Raw genomic sequence first — 18,221 nt, forward strand, 5'->3', positions numbered from 1 at the left:
TTTTTCCACACTAGCTAAATTTCTATTCTTCTTCTATAAACTCTTTGACAGTTGATATTAACCAAAGGAATGAACATGGCACAGTTACAAGCGATTCAGAAGTAAAGTTTTAGCCATTTGTCTAATCGTAAAACACCTGTTTGAGAGAATGCTGAACGCATAAATCCAATAGGAATTAGATTCGTCTGTCTTAAATGACTGCAAGGTGGATTTAAACAGAGCTGCTGCCAACACGTCATCGTGTGATGCTCAAACACATTCACACCCAATCTTCTGGTCCTCCAGCATATTCTACCTTCTTGTCGCTCCAGCAGCCCTCGTTGTCTGCCTGAACTCTCACCCTGGTGGTCGGGAAATGTCACAGAGAGGCCCGTGCCGCAGCAAGGGGGCGTTACGGGGAAAAAACAATTGCCTTCACTGTTGTATTTTCACGCATTTCGCGCTTTCTTAGTCTTACCACTAGAATAAGCATCAAAAACGACCACCACGCCGACCGCCAAGTCCGATGGTGTAGCATCCAGCGTAGACTGCTGTTCGCATCCTTCATCTGTCTCGTCTCGTATTGCAATCATTGCCAAACATGTGAGTAGCAACCGCAGCTGAATTGTTCTGCAGTAGCCTAAACATGTTTTGATGCTGCTGGTACAGCGCGAGCTCGATCGCCTCCTGCTCTCAGTCATCTCATTAGTTTGCGTGAATGTGCTGTGTTTGATACACAATAGTTAATAGCATCCAGCTGCAAACGGTTAGTGGTAGTATAACACTAACGTTGATACAAAGGCTGGAACATAGCGAGCCATCTCCTAGAACGCCGCAAGAGTTGCTTTTACTGGTTCGACTTGTACTTTGCTTTTCTGTCTGAGCATTAGAAAAGCTAGTCCCGCAGATTTGTGCTGCATTTATCTGGTTTTTCGACTGATTCTTGGCGGTGATGTGCTACAAGACGTTCAAGTTGCATCTGTTTGTCACTCAGTGTCTATTCGAGAGACCTGCTGCACGAGATTCGGATGTAAGCTTCTGGGTTATTGCATGAACTGCAGACAAAAACACAATTTTCCAGGTGCCAAACGCGTCTTGTCCCGCATGACAGACTTCAGAGAATCAAATGTGGATTTCAGGTTCGACTGTGCGAACTGCTGTGTGAGGCACGAAAGGTTGTGTGTGTGGCCTGATGTTATGAACTGACGTGCTCATAAGAGATCAAATATTCAATGCATTATCAATCTATTATTTCCTTTTTCTGTCTACATTACGCAGATATACTGTGTATGTTAGTTTGGGTGTATGTGGAAAGCAACTTTATGACTGGGCCTTCATGTGATGACTAACTTTATGAATGAATTACACATGAATGGTACTGACGAGTCTGGCACACTTTTAAAATGCTGCCATCTTCCATCATTAAACCTTTTGCATTTAATCATGCATGCTTCATTTTGCTGAACAATGTTATGCTGCTGTCTTGAGATGCTCATGATGCTATATTGACCAGTGTGAGGACTGGATTAGTAATTTTGAGTCTGGTTAAATTTGATATTAACATTAGACATAAAACAGACAACAAATATAATTATACAATGTATTTTATATTATCATTATATCATGTATATACTATATAAGTTAATAGTTGAGAAATTTCCTTGAATGTAACGTTGGCATTCATAAACTTAGAATTTCTCTCTCTCTCTCTCACTCTGTTTAATGTCATTAATTTTGACCTGCTTAGAAATAAAATTAATATTCAGTTAATGAAAGGCTTTAAAATCATGTTTATTGGAACAGAGATTCTATTAGATAGGATTTAGTGGTTATTACACACTAAGTAAAGACACCTGTTGGAATTTTGTCTGTGGGTTTTAATATAATAATGCATCCTTACAGTACCTTAACTAAGCAAAGATTTACTACAGACACAGTAATACAGCAATGCATGAATATGGTACTCTGTACTCATAGAGGTATTTGTGTACTTTGTGTTTGGATAGATTCAAAACATCAACACAAAACCTCATATATTAATAAAGCAAATACAAAAATCTAACTTTTGTGTGGTGAGATCATGCACTTTTCAAAAGTTGATTTTTTTCTGCATTTTCCATGTGTTTCTACGTGTCAGCATCATTTTTACATTAAAGGGATACTTCATTCAAAAACGAAAATTATGTAATTATTTACTGACCTCATGTTGTTCCAAACCTGTATGAATTTCTTTCTTCTATTGAACACAAAAGAAGATATTTTGAAGAATGTTGGTAACCATACAGCTGTTGGTAGCCATTTACTTCCATGATATTTTTTTTACATACTGTGGAAGTCAATGTCTACCAGCAACTGTTTAATTACCAACATTCTTCAAAATATCTTGAGGATGAGTAAATGATGACAGAATTAAATTTTTTTAGGTGAACTATCCCTTTAAATTGGAATAGCACAGAACTGATTTTTTCTTTTTCTTTTCTTTGCTGAAGCCACCTGAAATATAAATGGTGCTTATCAGTTATTTTATCTAAGTAGCTTTCTGTGCATATCTTATAGGCTGAAGGTGAAACCAGTTGTAGGCTGATTCCACTTGAGAATAAGATTCCCAGTATAAAGTAATTACATTTTATTTAGTCAGGGGAGACAGAGCAACTTCATTCCCTGTATCTTAATCACAGCTCAGGCCTTTTTGAGAAAGAGGACAGTATACTCAAAGGATTGTACATCAAGTCCTTTCTTTTTCTCTGCTTCATAGGAAAAATGAAACATTTGCGCCCTGGGACTGGATGCTCTTACCAGCACACCCCACTTCCACCATGACACCCAGCAGAGGATTCTGGGATTGACACAAGCATCACTCCCACTGATGGCCTGGACCAGGTGAGCATATAAGCGCTCTTTTTGTCTTCAGTCATCTCTTCATGCATGACCTATTTATTTTACTTAAAACAATGGTTGCTTATTAACTTTCAGTTGTCTCCATATAGTCCCAGCAATATATAATCTGTTTGTTCCTGTTTAAGGTTTCAGCTGGCCTGCTGAAGCTATGGGGAGCTGCTGGAGCTGTCTATACAGAGACGCTATCCAAGACAACCATCTCAACAAATTTAAGGTGCATTTCACAAGACACATTCTGATAAAAACAAACCTTAAAAAAGCAGTGTGGCAGTAATTATAAATTTTAAGTGCAACATTTGAGAATAGTTCGCCTAGTAGAGTATTGCTATGATAACTTGTTATGTCTGGCAGGTGACTAATGTGGACGATGAGGGGAATGAGTTGGGCTCAGGAACCATGGAGCTCACACAGACAGAGCTCATTCTGCACACACGCAAACGTGATGCCATCCGGTGGCCATACCTTTGCCTGCGTCGATACGGTTACGATTCCAACCTCTTCTCTTTCGAGAGTGGCCGTCGATGTCAGACAGGACAAGGTGAGATGATTTTTACTTCTACTTTTTGCAGATTTAAGACTAAATTGTGTGTAAAGCAAATACCAAAACCTTCTGTGAGCCTTTTATATTTGGTGGTTGATTTGGCTACTTAAAAATAAAGATTCTGTTATAATTTACTCATCCTCATGTTGTTCCAAACCCATTAGACTTTGGTTAATCTTTGAAACACAAATTAAGATAGTTTTAATGAAACCTGAGAGTTTTCTGTCCCTCTATTGAAAGTTCAAGTAACAATCTTAAAAGATAAAAAAAAAGGTCATAAAGGCCATCATAAAACAAATCCATATGAATCGAGCGGTTTAATCCATATCTTGTGACAAGATACGATTGCTTTGAATGGTATGATTTAATTTAGGCTTTTATTTATTTATTTTATTTTATTTAATTTAGGTTTTTATTTACATCTAAACAATGATCACATATATATATATACATACATACATACACACACGTATTGCAAACATGGAAGCTTATGCTGACAAGGATTTTTCTAGCACATGACGCACAAGTGACACACACACAAGCTTCTGTGTTTACCATATGTGATTTGCTATATGTATGTGTTTATTTGTGCATAAAAGCCTACATTAAATCTGTTTATCATATAAAGTGATCGTATCTCTTCACAAGACTTGGATTAAATCCCTTGATTCATATGAATTTGTCTAACAACACCTTTATAAACTTTTTTTTATCTTTTGGTGGTAACACTTTAGTTTAAGGACCAATTCTCACTATTAACCAGTTGTTTATTAGCATGCATATTGGCTGTTTATTAGTACTTATTTCTGCATGACCATATTTTAAATCCCTTAACCTTACCCCATACCTAGAATTAACAACTAACTTGATAACTATTAATAGGCAGCAAATTAGGAGTTTATTGAGTCAAAAGACTTAGTTAATAATTAGTTAATAGTGAGAATTAGTCCCCAAACTAAAGTATGACCGATTTGGTTACCTGGACTTTCAATGCAGGGACAGAAACCTCTCAGGTTTCATTAAAAATATATGAATTTTCCAATGGGTTTGGAACGACATGAGGGTGAGTAAATTTAAATTTTTAGGTGAACTACCCTTTTTAACGTGTCTTGTAGTAATATTAGTTATAATTAAATTAAGTTCAGTTTAATGCTGTCATCCTAATTTAGGATTTGTGTGCCAATATATTTTTGCACCTTCCCCCATGCATGAAAGTACCACTCCACCTATGCATTTATTATTATTGTTTTGCTATTTTCTTGCATGTTTGACAGGGATCTTTGCATTCAAGTGTTCTCGTGCAGAAGAGATTTTCAACCTGCTGCAGGAGTTGATGCAATGTAACAGCATCAATGTGGTGGAGGAGCCCATGATCATGACCCGGCCCGGGCATGCACCAGAGATGGACATTCCTCGAACTCCACAGACACCCAATAGTGAGTTGAAATATCTACACACTTGACCACACAGGGTTTCATATATACATATATGTGTAAAACAAAACTGTAGTCATCAGTTGATCAGTCTTTACTGTTTTAATAGGGTCAAAATATTTGAACAGTGGGATCATGTTAGATATCAGTTATGAAATATGGATAGACAAGTTAATTATTATGTCACGTCAACGGTATTGCTTTTTTTAGAAGTAGAATTTAAACACCTATCCACCTGTATTTACATATTTTCACACTCCGTTCATTAAATGTCTCTCACAACTTTATTTTTATTTTCAGGTGTGCTGTGAAGCATTGACATTTCTGTCATAACATTGACATTAGGAGATTTTTGTAACATAATATGTAACTAGTCATCATTTTAGCCTTTTGGAATTCAAGTTTATTTGTATAGCGCTTTCACAATACATGCTGTTTCAAAGCAGCTTTACAGAAAATGCTTGTTTCAATGTCACAATTCACTTAAATAGTCATAGTGAATTTTTGAAAGCATATCTATTCTATGTAGGTATGTATAATTATTTTAAAGACCCCAAAGAAACAAAATTGGAGTTTTGTGGTTTTTAGTCTGTTAGCATTAGGCTTTTGTTAGACAGGCCATTGAGGTCATAGGCAAAATGGTCCAAAAATATTGATGACTCATTTCACACATGTTCTTGATGACATATCTTGCCCACATATCAACAGAATGTAGCTTATAGGAGGAAGACCTAAATGTTACCTGCTTATGTGTACTGTGCTTTGGTCTTTTTGTGTAGCCCCTGCATTCCCAATGCAGGGTTTTCCTAATGGATTCCCAGGATACCCAATCAGTGCAGACTCATCGCAGCCCTCTCTCACCAACGACCACAGACACAGCCTCATGGGACTGGATGACCATGTGAGAACAAACACCTGCCTTTGCACACATACAGTAGCCTCAAAAAGTATCTGGATGCTCAAGCAGCATTGCATTAGACAAATAAACAAATAATGTTAGACCTTTTCTCAAAACAACTTGTTTTATTCATTTTTGCTTGAAAAGTATGTTGTGCTACTTTATATTAAAGGGGTCATATGACGTTGCTAAAAAAGAACATTATTTTATGTATTTGGTGTAATGAAATGTGTTTATGCGGTTTAAGGTTAAAAAAACACATTATTTTCAACATACTGTACTGTACATCCTCTATGCTCCGCCTTTCTGAAATGCCTCGATTTTTACAAAGCTCATCGTTCTGAAAAGCAAGATGTACGCTGATTGGCCAGCTATCTAGTGCGTTGTGATTGGTCGAATTCCTCAAGCGTGTGACGGAAATGTTAAGCCCCTTACCATACTGTGATGCCATGTCCCGGCGCTACGAGACAAAACCAATAAAACCCATTATAAACTAGGCATTTGTTGCATCCAGTGGGGACATAATTACTGATTATAATTACTTATACTGTCTTTTTACGAGTTGCGTTGCATCGCGCCGCGATAACATAAAACCATGTCTGCATTTGTGATCGGAGAAACGACAAACAACAAGCGCTACTCTACACTGCTCAAAACTCGCGTTTGAATCATCAGTGGCAAATCCTTTAAATATGAAAACGTACTTACAGGCTGTGAGTCAGCATTATTTGTCAGCATCATAGACTGTATAGGGTCAGCATGCGCGCCGAAAATCCAAATCTTCCCACACAGTGATGTAGACATGTGGGGGCGTGTTTAAACGAGGCGTTTTAGGGGGGCGTGGACGAGTCTTAACTTTTATAAAGAATATCTCTTTAGGTTTGAGACTTTAGTCTTTGCAACTTTAGGGATCTTATCTATGCACGAACAGCTTGTAACACTCCAAAGAGAAAGGAAAGCTTGAAATCGCATCATATGACCCCTTTAAGTAAATGACACTTGATTTGATGTTGTTTTATCTAATGCAGTTGACATTAATATGCGTAAGTGTGTCTTAAATTAAAAAAAAAACTTTTGAGGACTTTGTACGTTTGAATAATAATATTACTTAACTTGAAATTAATTAGATGAATTGGACCCTTTTTACATTTCTGGGGTTCTCAGAAGCAGGAGTCATTAAAGATTGGTAAACTTCTCTAGTGGTGATCGGAAACAACTATAATTTTTGCATTTCCATTCGCCCCAATAGCAAAAGAAAAAATCCATGATAGCGGTTCTATGACTTTCCATAAGAGGGAAAAAAAATATTGCAGACCGATTATGTTTGTTAGAAGAGAAAAAGGTGTCAAATTTGCTGTCACTTCCTTAGCCACTGTATCAGAAACACTCACACAGCAGAATTAACCAGTTTTCATTAATTTAATGCCAAGGTAATAAAACGCAAAGTATAGTGTTATTGTTACGGAGCTGACGAGACGAGAGGCGTGCGGATCCATGTGCAAGCTTTTATTAATATACATAGTCAAAAACACAGGCAGGGTCGAACAACAGCAAACAGGTATGGCACAGGCAAGACAAAAGAGCAATCCTAAACGGGCTTGAGTCAGACGACAGCAAACGTAATCCAGAGGGTTTGACAAAAGGGGTAATCCGTAAACGTGAGCATAAGGCCAGGCGAGGAGCAAACACAGTCCGAAACAGCAAGCAAAGGGTTAATCCAAGATACGTGGCAAGAATCAGGAACCAGGAAAACAGGCAAGGCAAGACTATGACTAGACTATGAAAACTAGGGCAGGCTCCGTAAAGTAGCTATCAAAGTGATAAACGCTAAACAATACTTGGCGTTGAATGGTGGTGTGAGACTGATTTATATATTGTGTGTTATTGGTAGCAGTTGTGTGTGATTGGTTTCAGGTGAGCTTGTGATTAGTGCAATGGAGCATGGGAAATGTAGTCCAGGGGGATGTGTAACAGTCTGTGTAGTCCATGTGGAGAGCCGGTGACCTCTGGTGGTGAGAGAACGGAAGTTTATAAACCCGATTTGTGACAGTTATAAATCTACATAATTTTTTAAAATGAAAACATAAAAAACTCTTTTAGATTTACAATATTATCTGTGGAAACACCATCATCACAGTCTGTAATAAGAGTCTATTTACAAATGGACAGTTCAGATCCTTTGCTTCAAAAGTGGAACACTTTATCTTTTTCCAGGTGTTAAAATATTAATAATGTAAAATTTAGTCCAGGTAAATAGTGTGCCATCAGTCATTTAAACATCAATTTAACTACCTTTTCTCGTTTGTTTCCAGACCCATACATATGTGAATACAGTGAGCATGGAAACTGACCTCTCAAGCCACCACTGTGTCCACTCCCTGCCCGAAGTACGGCCCACCACCTTCCCGGAAACTTCAACTACCACCACCATACGTGGGGGCCCAGTCCCAGGCCAGCCCAGCATGCACTGTTGCTCCCTGGACGACCCTCACAAAGACCCTCAGGTCTTCCTCCAGCCTGGAGCCCAGGAGGTGAAGTTCATGTTAGGCCCGACCCCAGCACAGCGCCACCTAATGGAAAGAGACAGAGACCGCCACATCACTCACCCGATTCGAGCACCAGACGGCAGCTCTGAAACAGAAGGAGAGGAGACTCCGTCCGTACACATGTGCAACACGCACTCTTACCACCATTGTCATCATCTAATCCACCGACACCCTAGCATGGAGCCTTGCCCGGAAAGCCAGCTGACATATGAGAATATCAACGGACTCCGTGGGGCACGTAGGCAAAGGCTGAGTCCGAGCACTGTGTCTCAATCTCAGTCTTTGGGCTCCAGTAGCAGTAGCAGCACCACCGGTGATTCGCGCACACACACGCATCCGCACTCCCTCCCGCTCACGCACACACACGCCTCCCCGCTGCCTCCACAGGGATATGGGTGTGACCGGGGAATGGGGGTTGGTGGTCATCGGCGCACCGCGTTGCTCAACTATGAGAACCTTCCGTCACTCCCCCCGGTTTGGGAATATCGTGCGCTTCAGCGTGAGGAAGAAGAGGATCAGGATGAAGACGAGGATGAGGACGAGTATGAGGAGGAAGAGGAAGAAGAATATGATGAGTATGAGTATTCCGAAGGGCCCACAACCCCAAATGGATACCATCAAGAGAGTGGTGGCAGCGGTGGGATTCATCGTGATGCCCTGCAGAACTATGTCAACACTGAACAGGTGCGTCAACAAGAGCATGAGCAAATACATGTAGAGAATATGCCAAATCTAATTCCAGGGTAATATCAGGGAATTGTAAAATACTGATTTCCAGGCCTGGGAAGTTATGTGAATAAGTAAAATTTCATAAATACACAAAAAAAGTAAAAAAATAAATAAATAAAAATAAAATAATAATATATATATATATTATATAATATTTATATGAATATTGAACATATATGAATTCATCGAATAGAATAAAATTACAAATTAAATATAAAAAAATATTTTATTATAAAATTATAATGCAAGGTAAATACAATAATAATAATAATTTTATAAATGTCAGGTAAATTTCTAGAGTGAATATTTATTTATATAGTTATGCTTAGCTCTAAAATAATTAAATTGGCTAGTTATTGCTCTTTGAAAGTTCAGTCTGTATAAAATTATTTAAAATTTTTTATTGACTAGTAACACTGAAATGTACTTACATGCAAACTCTTAACAGCTACAGCCTCCAACACATCTTCGTCACGCTTGCCCTCCCCACCCTCACCCGCCTGAGAGGGCCAACCGGGTTTTCAACTTCGACTTCAGACGTCAGCGAGTGGGACGTGGCAGCGCCACCTGCGAGCAGCACAGCCGTCACCCGCCTCCTCCTCCTCCCTCTCGCCAGCTCAACTACATCCAGGTGGACCTGGAGGGTGAGCCCTCCGGTTGCTCGGGACATGGAGGAGGGGCTCCGGTACCACAGAGACCTCCTCCCCTCAAACGTGGCATGGCTGCCGCCACAGCGGCTCCGTCCTCCCGCCGAGGAGAATGCTACGCCGTGATTGACCTAAAGAAGACAGCAGCCATGTCCAACCTACAGAAGGCTCTCCCTCGGGATGACGGCACCTCACGGAAGACACGCCACAACAGTACCGACTTGCCTCTGTGAGAGGGAAAAAGAGAGTTGCAGGTATGACAGGAATACAAATGAGGGAAAATGTTCATTAAAGAAAGTTTTGGTGGTATTTTCCTCCCACCATTATAGTGAAGCCTCTATTTTCTCATTTTCTACACTCATACCAACTGCTGCTTGATGAAATAGTAACTCCATTGAGTAGAACACTGAACATTTTATTTAATTTTTTCTCACATTTTGCGTGGGAAGGTTGGGAGATGATAGTTGACTACTTATCACCGTTGTTTTTGGTTGCTGTCTGGGCTTTGGGACAAAGAATTGGGTTCAGAAAAAATGCTTAATTCAGGAAACAATCTGCAGTGTCTTAATCCTTTTTTCAGTTTTGTTTTGTTTGTTTGTTTTTTATATTTGTCATTTATGGTTTGTTGATTTAAAGGGATAGGTCACCCAAAAACTAAAGACAGCGGTCTGCTAGATAACTAAAATATCATATATATTTTGAGTGATATTAAGATGAATAGATGATTTTTAGGTGAACTATTCCTTTTATTCCTTTTCAGTAAGGCAGCATAGTATTTTGACACTTGAGCAGAACGGACTTGAAACCACCATAAGTGTTTCATTACGTAGTAAGATAATATAAAAAATATCAAAATATATAAAAGTTTCTTCCGAAACTAACTGAAGACAAGCTCTTCGTCAGCATAAAGATACTCCAGCAGTCTCTCTCATTGTCTGTTTCAGTTCCCATATGTAGCTATGTATGTGGAGGCTGCAACAAGGATGAAGAGAGCTAATTGTTCAGTATTTGTATGCCACTTGAGTCTTTTATCCCCAGGAATTGATTTGATCAATTCAGTTTGCACTTATTGGTCTCAAATTGTAACTGAGCCTCCCGTTATTTCATAATTCCCCACTAAGTTATGGCAAAATAAAGTTTACACAATTAAAAGTAATTCTTCAGAACATGATCCATTGTATCTCTTTGGGTTTGTGGTGGTTTTGAAATAGAGAATTCTATGTTTTAAAGTGCTCTGTTTTGAGTACTAAATCCAAACTTCGGCCCAGCAAAACACATGGAAAGGGAGGATCATTCTGATCCAAAAATTAGCTTATTTTGTTCAGTATCTGCTCAAGATTTTGCTCTTAGCACCATTGATAGTCCTTTTTTATTTTACTATTTTTTCTCTTTTCCAATCAGAACATGGTCAGATATCAGATTTCACAGAAATTGAAAGGAAAGAGCAATTTAAAACAGACATTTGCATTGAAAAGTAAGTAAATAAATATTTTCAAGTAAAAAAAAAAAAAAGTATGATACAATAAAAAAACTGCTATTCTCACATCCCCAAAGTGACAATATACCTGAGAGTGACAAATCTCTGTGAATCCGAGAGTGTATTTATGTACATCTATGTTTTGTAAAGCTACGTAAAGCACCATATGCATATTCAGAGGTAAGAATGTTAATTATTTTTTTATATCTTAAAAAGTATGCCAGGAATCATGAGGCAAAACATATTTATTTAATTTCAAATTATTTATCTATCTAGCTGTCTGTTAGTTTATTTATTCATTTATTTATTGTTTCGTATTTGAATTATTCGTACAAGTAGATAACATGTTGTTAGATTAGTCGTTTTAGAGATACCAAAGGTGGTATGGGAGACCACAGAATCTACCTTGGTATTAGTTAATGTCTTTTTTAAACTGCAGTTTCATGTTGAATAATAACTATTTGAACATATTGTGCCAAAAATATAATGATATCACTGAAATATGTGCCATTGGTAAATGTTGAATTTTAGGGCTAACAATCAGCAAAATGTAAAATATAAATGCAGCTGTTCTTTACAATTACATCATGATCAGTTCAGGGCTTGATAATATTTTGTCTATAAGTACACTAAAAAACTAGACATGTCAGTGTATTCCCAATGAAATCCCATTGTATCTATCCTAATTAGTTAAAGGTGATATTTTATAGTCTCTAACATTACTGCTGTTTTTCATTGGAATTTCATAAATCAGCTATTTTTATAACACAGTTAGTGTTCTAATATGGTTATGCATATTTTGTTTTTCAATTTTAGCATTTGCATTCTTATGGTTGTTTATTCAGCCCTAAAATGAATTTATCTCTCACCAATGATACTGATGTAGCTATACATTTCTGATGTTATGAAAATTTTGCTAGGGACCTCCAAGAGCTGAGGTTTTTATCTTACTTGCTGGGCGTGGATGTAGACCCAGTTTTTCAAAATCTTACTGGCAGCCATATTGTTCTGAGCGCAGGGCTTTGTGGGCCTTACTTATAGTACACTTTTTTTTTAGCAAAAAGTTGATCATAACTGATATCTAATGTGAGATGGGTTGTACTTACTATTTTAACTCCATTGGAAACTAACGACATCACAGTAGATTTAAATGTTTTGCCAGAAGCCATAATTGAAAGAAAATATTTTATGGGTCAGGTACCAGTATCTTATTTTTTAAGGAAAATGTTCAGAGTAATAAATGTGATTTATTTTTCTATCACCAAAATTTTAAAATGTAAAAAAAAGTGAAAATAACTGATTTAAAGATTATATGCTACATCGTTGTGACGTTTTCATTTTGAGAGCCTTGCAGTTCAATACAATATTGCTGCCAAATAGTAAATCCAAATAAAATCAACATAATACACTCACAATCACATTTAAAAAGTGAAGTGACGTGACATGTGACGTGACATGTGACCAAGTATGGTGACCCATACTTGGAATTAGTGCTCTGCATTTAACCCATCCTTAGTGCACACACACAGCAGTGAACACACACACACCGTGAACACACACCCGGAGCAGTGGGCAGCCATTTTTGCTGCGGCGCCCGGGGAGCAGTTGGGGGTTCGGTGCCTTGCTCAAGGGCACCTCGGTCGTGGTATTGAAGGTGGGAGAGAGCGCTGTACATTCACTCCCCCCACCTACAATCCCTGCCGGTACGAGACTCGAACCCGCAACCTTTGGGTTACGAGTCCGACTCTAACCATTAGGCCACGACTTCCCCGCTTTTTTTTTTTACATACTTGTTGTACTTTAAGAATGCGATGATGAACTATTTGGACATTTTAGACACTTTTCAGAGGATCAATCTAGTTTTTAACATCTATATTTTGGTATTGTGGTATGATAAACATTTTGCAATAACAGCTAATGGATTCATATCAGAATTTGTTTGAGTTGCTCAAGAACATGTTCTGTGATACAAGTCACAGTTGTGTATGTATTCAGAAAGGACTGGATCAGCAGTGGGTTTACTGTCTTTCTCAGGCCTCATCTTGATAAACGTGCGCTATATGTGTATTTAAACCAGGCTTGAGGGAAAAAAAGATCTAGTCATCTTGTCTGTAGGTGTGGGATCATAGAGAACTTGATTGTGCCATAAGTGATTTTCATCCACTCTTTTAAAATAACGTGTAGCTATTGTGGAAATTTAAAGGTACAGTAGCACATACTAACTAGAATCCTGTGTTGACTTTGCGCGAGGCCGCGTTGGAGTGTAAGTGCTTGTTTTGTTGGTTGGTTGGTTTAGTTGTTTTATGTTTTTATACCTTCCATAAACCTCATTTATTTCATTCTTTATCAAGGGCAATTAGCCTTCGAGTTGAGTTACATGTTAGACCCAGGTTAAATGCACTGAAATTGTAATTGAGTGAGCAATCATCTGAAAGTACTGTAAATGCCTATGTGAAATCATGTTTTTTTTTTCAAAATTGACCAAGAAGTATAATGACTGAACGTGCTTATTGACCTAAATGAGAAAGAGTTTAAACCTTTCAGTTTTTTTGTTTCGATGAAAACAACATTGAACCTCTTAGTTATGGAATGCCAACTCTCATCGAGTGATTATAATTGAGTTTCTCATCTAAACCTGGGATGGTATTCCACTTGAAGAGGGTTTCGCAGTGACCTTATCGAATGACCTGTCCTATTGGCAGTAAACTTACATTGTCATAATAAAGCTTAGGTGAAGCTCAATGACTGTGATGTACTGTACATTAATGTGAATGTGTCTCAAATGTGTCAGAGAACGAGAGCTGCCCATGCATGGACTCTTTACCGGAGACTGCATTTCTGAAGCTCCTCAAACTGTCTCGCTCTCGAACCATCTTACTCTCTGTATGAATGTACCATGCAGAGATGGACTTGTAAAATGCTCAGATGAGGTGATTTACACTCAATGTTTCTATCCTCCCTGATGAAAAGATGTGTTAATGTTAATGTTTCGTCTCAGAAATTCCTAATTCAATTCGATTTTTTGATTATGTTTCTTTATATACAGTATTTACATTTTCTTGTAAGTATGTAATTCTGTGTATGTACATAACATATATGGGTATGCAGTTGTAGTCAGCTTCTCCTGTGTTCGTTTGTGTTGGCGCAACAGACACTACTTTTGCCACAGCCATTTGTAGAAAGAGCAACGCCTTGACAGTCATTCCATTAGATGGACATTGCAGTCTCTATAAACAGATCAGAGATCTTATATAGTCTGTTGATGTTGCAGTTGCAACCCTTCCCCATTCTTACAATGCAAAGCAGGCATGCTCCATGTTGAATGTTATTTTCAGTCATATAAACTTTTGAAGAGAAAGGCTTGTATAATAAAAATGAATGTGATTAAATGTAATGTCAACATTAAAACTGGAAATGTCATCAAGTGTTTATCTCTGATGCATGTTTGAATCTGAGAACAAGATGGATCGCTCTCGAAAGAAACAGAAACTTATGTACTCTCCTTTTCTATTGTGAACTGTCTACGTAGTACACTAGATGGCAGCAAAGGCTACAATAACGTAAAAGAAAGAAAACGCACTAAAAAACGAACAAGGGAATAAACATACGTTATAAAACAATATTTGTTACGTAAGTTTAAATTAATTTAATAAAAACATGTTAATTAAACATTTCTTTATTATTAATCATCTACATTTTTATTAATGGTGTTTGCTGAGGCATTATTACTATTGCTGAATGGGTTGGAATATAGAAAATATCAGGTATGGTTATCTTGTTTTATTTTAAATGTTTAGAGTAATAAAAGTTATGTTTATATCACCAACATTTCCAATTTAAAGCAGTTTAAAAAGGAGAAAATGATCAATCTAATAAAGATTATGTGCTCCTCTTGTTTGATCATTATTACATTTTCAGGTGGAGAGCCTTGCAGTTCAATATTGCTGCCAAATAGTAAACCCAAATAAAATCATCATATTACACTCACAATCACAATAAGCTTACGTTTTGTACTTGAAACACTTTCAGACACTTTTCAGGGGGTCAGCCTAGTTTTAACATCTATATTTTGGTATGAAAAAAAAAACATTTGTCAATATTTTGGGGGATTTGAACAAACTATTTAAAAATGACTTTAAAAAGTAATGTATCAGAAAACATTATTCTATTAGGTTTTAAATTCTGTTCTATTTATTTTTTTGTAAAAATAGAATACCTATTACAAAACAAACATATGGGGTCAGTAAACAACCACCCCCTAAAAACATTGAGAACGCCATAACACTATATCTATACAACCTCAACTAATCATTGTGGCTGCCAGTTGTAGACAGGCAAGCACCACTCATATTCTTGAGAAATAGTAAAATCAAGCTTATTAATAATTACTTGATATCACATGTTTGTATTATTATTATCATCATCATTTATAGGCATTATTAGGCCTATACTTGTCGTCCATGGCAACCACACATCCGGGTAACTGATACCTGTCCTATCACACCGCGGACTCGCGCTCTCTCGCTTCAAACAAACGCAAGTGGCGCCACATTAAGTCTTAGTGCATTGAAAATGAGACCTCAGACTATTGTTTTATTAGCGGAATATCCATTTAACAGGTAAGAAATAACTTTCAGATTAACATTTCATGTATTTATTTGGTGAGTAGCCTTGTTAGTAAGTAGAAGGAAAATGCAGTCAGTTGATCATTATCTCAAAATAGCCTACAAACTGATGCAGGTTATTTTGTGCTGACTGTACATTATTTCTACTTATTTATTTACTTATTATTAAGGTTATTTAGAAGCTGGCAGAAAGCTATGGAGACGAAACCTGCAAAAACAATAAATAAATAAATAAATACACAAATAAATAAATATGCAAATAAATAAATAAATGTCTGTATAAATGCACAAATTCTTGTTTAAATACATATAGAAATAATTAAACATGTAATTAAAGTAGGCAAATAAATAAAATAAATTGGTGGGCAAATGGAAAATGTTTAAGGAAATGCTAAACTCATCCTATTTATTTTCCTTTGATCACTGATTTATTTCTGAATGTAGTTACACATTTATTTTTCCTCTGCACAACATGCTAATGAGAGGGTGTCAACCAACGCCCCCAGCTATCACAAGACCCGAGCAAGTCCATGGTTGGCACCCTCTCATTAGCATGTTGTGCAGAGGAAAAATAAATACGGAACTACATTCAGAAATAAATCAGCGATCAAAGGAAAATAAATAGGATGAGTTTAGCATTTCCTTAAACATTTTCCATTTGCCCACCAATTTATTTTATTTATTTGCCTACTTTAATCACATGTTTAATTATTTCTATATGTATTTAAACAAGAATTTGTGTATTTATACACACATTTATTTATTTATTTGCGTATTTATTTGTGCATTTATTTATTTATTGTTTTTGCAGGTTTCGTCCTCCATAGAAAGCTGCTTATGTACATGATAGCGTTTACTCTTGTGCTGAACTGAGCAGCAGTAAGTTCCCTGTGGTGGAAATGGAATTGAAACGCAATCATAGTTTAATTGATGGGATTTAAATGCATATCCAGAGATAAGATATTGGCTTTCAGACCATCCACGAGTTTGAATTGGAATTGTAAACATTAGACATACAGAACATCCAAAAACTGTTGTTTCTGATTTAGCTAAATTGACTTTACTATTGTTTTTGGACAAGTTTGTGACAGCTAGGCCTATTTGCGATATAATTTAGGACAAAAAGATTAGCTTTCTTTAAATGACTAAACCCTAGGAAGCCCAATAATGTTACTTTCCCACAAACAAGATCAGGCTGGAATGTTCTGAGGACAAGTAAATATTTGTTATTTTGTACTTACTTTTTTCTTTTCTTCTCTCTCTCTCCTCAGGCACAAAACTGTCAGTAAAAAACTAACAGTTTTCACATTTAACTGCACCTGAGAATGCATCTGTAAGTCAAGTATGTTTAAACAAAGTACCAATTATTTAACTGTACACTTCAGAACAGCTAGTTGTTGTATATATTTATATAGCAAACCATCAAAACAAGACACGTGATGATTGCCAATATTTATTTTTTGTTTATTTACATACTTAATTTAATAACTTTTGGGGGTACAAACTAAATAGTCCATATAATTATTATTTTTATTATATTTTACTATTATACCTATTATAACTGCAGAGAATGAAGGAAAACAAAACATGAACTAAAAATGTCAAGATGCACTTCAGACTATTATGATATTAGCATGTATAATGATCTGACAAGCAAAACAAAAATGTGGATGTGTACATGCATCTTAACAATGTACAAGGCAAAAGAAAGTGGATGTTTAGTTAGAGCCATTTTAGAGTCATTCATCTTTTTTAAATGCAGGTGTTCTTGTAATGAACATAGTTCATTAGAACCGATATTTCTGTTTGACCAAGTTTTGTTTCATTAATATTTTGTTAATTCTATTAACTGTATTGTAAACATATTGCAACAAATAATTATTTAACTTTTATTTATTTTTATTTTGCTCTTTATTTTTTATATTATTTATTTTAATTTTAAAAAGAGAAAAAATATAGAAGTTGGTCATGCACTACATTCAGGTGCTCTGACATCTAGGCTGCAAAAATATGATGATAAAAATTGTCAGGCATGGCTGATGTAATTTTAGAAGAATTTGTCAAAGGTGTTGAAAAGGTGCTAAATGTTCATACACTAATTTAAAGTGTAATTAAATTGTCAATACTTGAATCATTTATGTACAAAACTCTTGCCTTGTGTATCAGTATTGATCTTTCTTATCTTTTTTTAATCAAATTGCTGTTAATAAACGATTATAAATTATAGAATGATTAGTATGATTCCACTGATATATAGATAAAAATTGTATTGTATATTAATAAAACATTTTTAATTTTTTATTTTAATACTAAAGACTTGAAATACCCTGAATTTCATTAAATCTGATTGCTAAGTGGACACTTTAAATCAAGACATTTTTTCATCATTTTTACTCACAGAAAATATTTAAAGGGGTCATATGATGCAATTTCAAGTTTTCCTTTCTC

General features: G+C 36.4%; 1 protein-coding gene across 2 annotated transcripts; it reads left to right on the forward strand.

Moving 5' to 3' along the window:
• Positions 1–458: 458 nt before the first annotated feature.
• On the forward strand, positions 459–10,086 carry LOC107667350 (fibroblast growth factor receptor substrate 2-like). Of its 2 annotated transcripts, none has more exons than XM_016458974.1 (8): positions 459–582; positions 2,735–2,859; positions 3,003–3,091; positions 3,229–3,415; positions 4,693–4,854; positions 5,631–5,752; positions 8,062–8,979; positions 9,473–10,086. In XM_016458974.1, exons 3-8 carry the CDS (start codon positions 3,026–3,028, stop codon positions 9,902–9,904), a joined length of 1,887 nt encoding a protein of 628 aa, XP_016314460.1. In that variant the 5' UTR covers positions 459–582; positions 2,735–2,859; positions 3,003–3,025; the 3' UTR covers positions 9,905–10,086. The 2 variants fall into 2 exon arrangements, with proteins under 2 accessions (XP_016314460.1, XP_016314461.1); XM_016458975.1 differs by lacking the exon at positions 459–582 and adding an exon at positions 876–1,009.
• Positions 10,087–18,221: the final 8,135 nt, after the last annotated feature.

Source organism: Sinocyclocheilus anshuiensis, unplaced genomic scaffold, assembly GCF_001515605.1.
Source record: "Sinocyclocheilus anshuiensis isolate Anshui unplaced genomic scaffold, SAMN03320099.WGS_v1.1 scaffold964, whole genome shotgun sequence".
Lineage (NCBI taxonomy): Eukaryota > Metazoa > Chordata > Actinopteri > Cypriniformes > Cyprinidae > Sinocyclocheilus > Sinocyclocheilus anshuiensis.

Bases quoted from the DNA above. Each gene is read 5' to 3' on its own strand.
- LOC107667350 (XM_016458974.1), top strand. From the start codon at position 3,026: ATGGGGAGCTGCTGGAGCTGTCTATACAGAGACGCTATCCAAGACAAC. The intron at 5,753-8,061 runs GTGAGAACAAAC...GTTTGTTTCCAG, and splicing joins TCATGGGACTGGATGACCAT to ACCCATACATATGTGAATAC. The intron at 8,980-9,472 runs GTGCGTCAACAA...AACTCTTAACAG, and splicing joins ACTATGTCAACACTGAACAG to CTACAGCCTCCAACACATCT.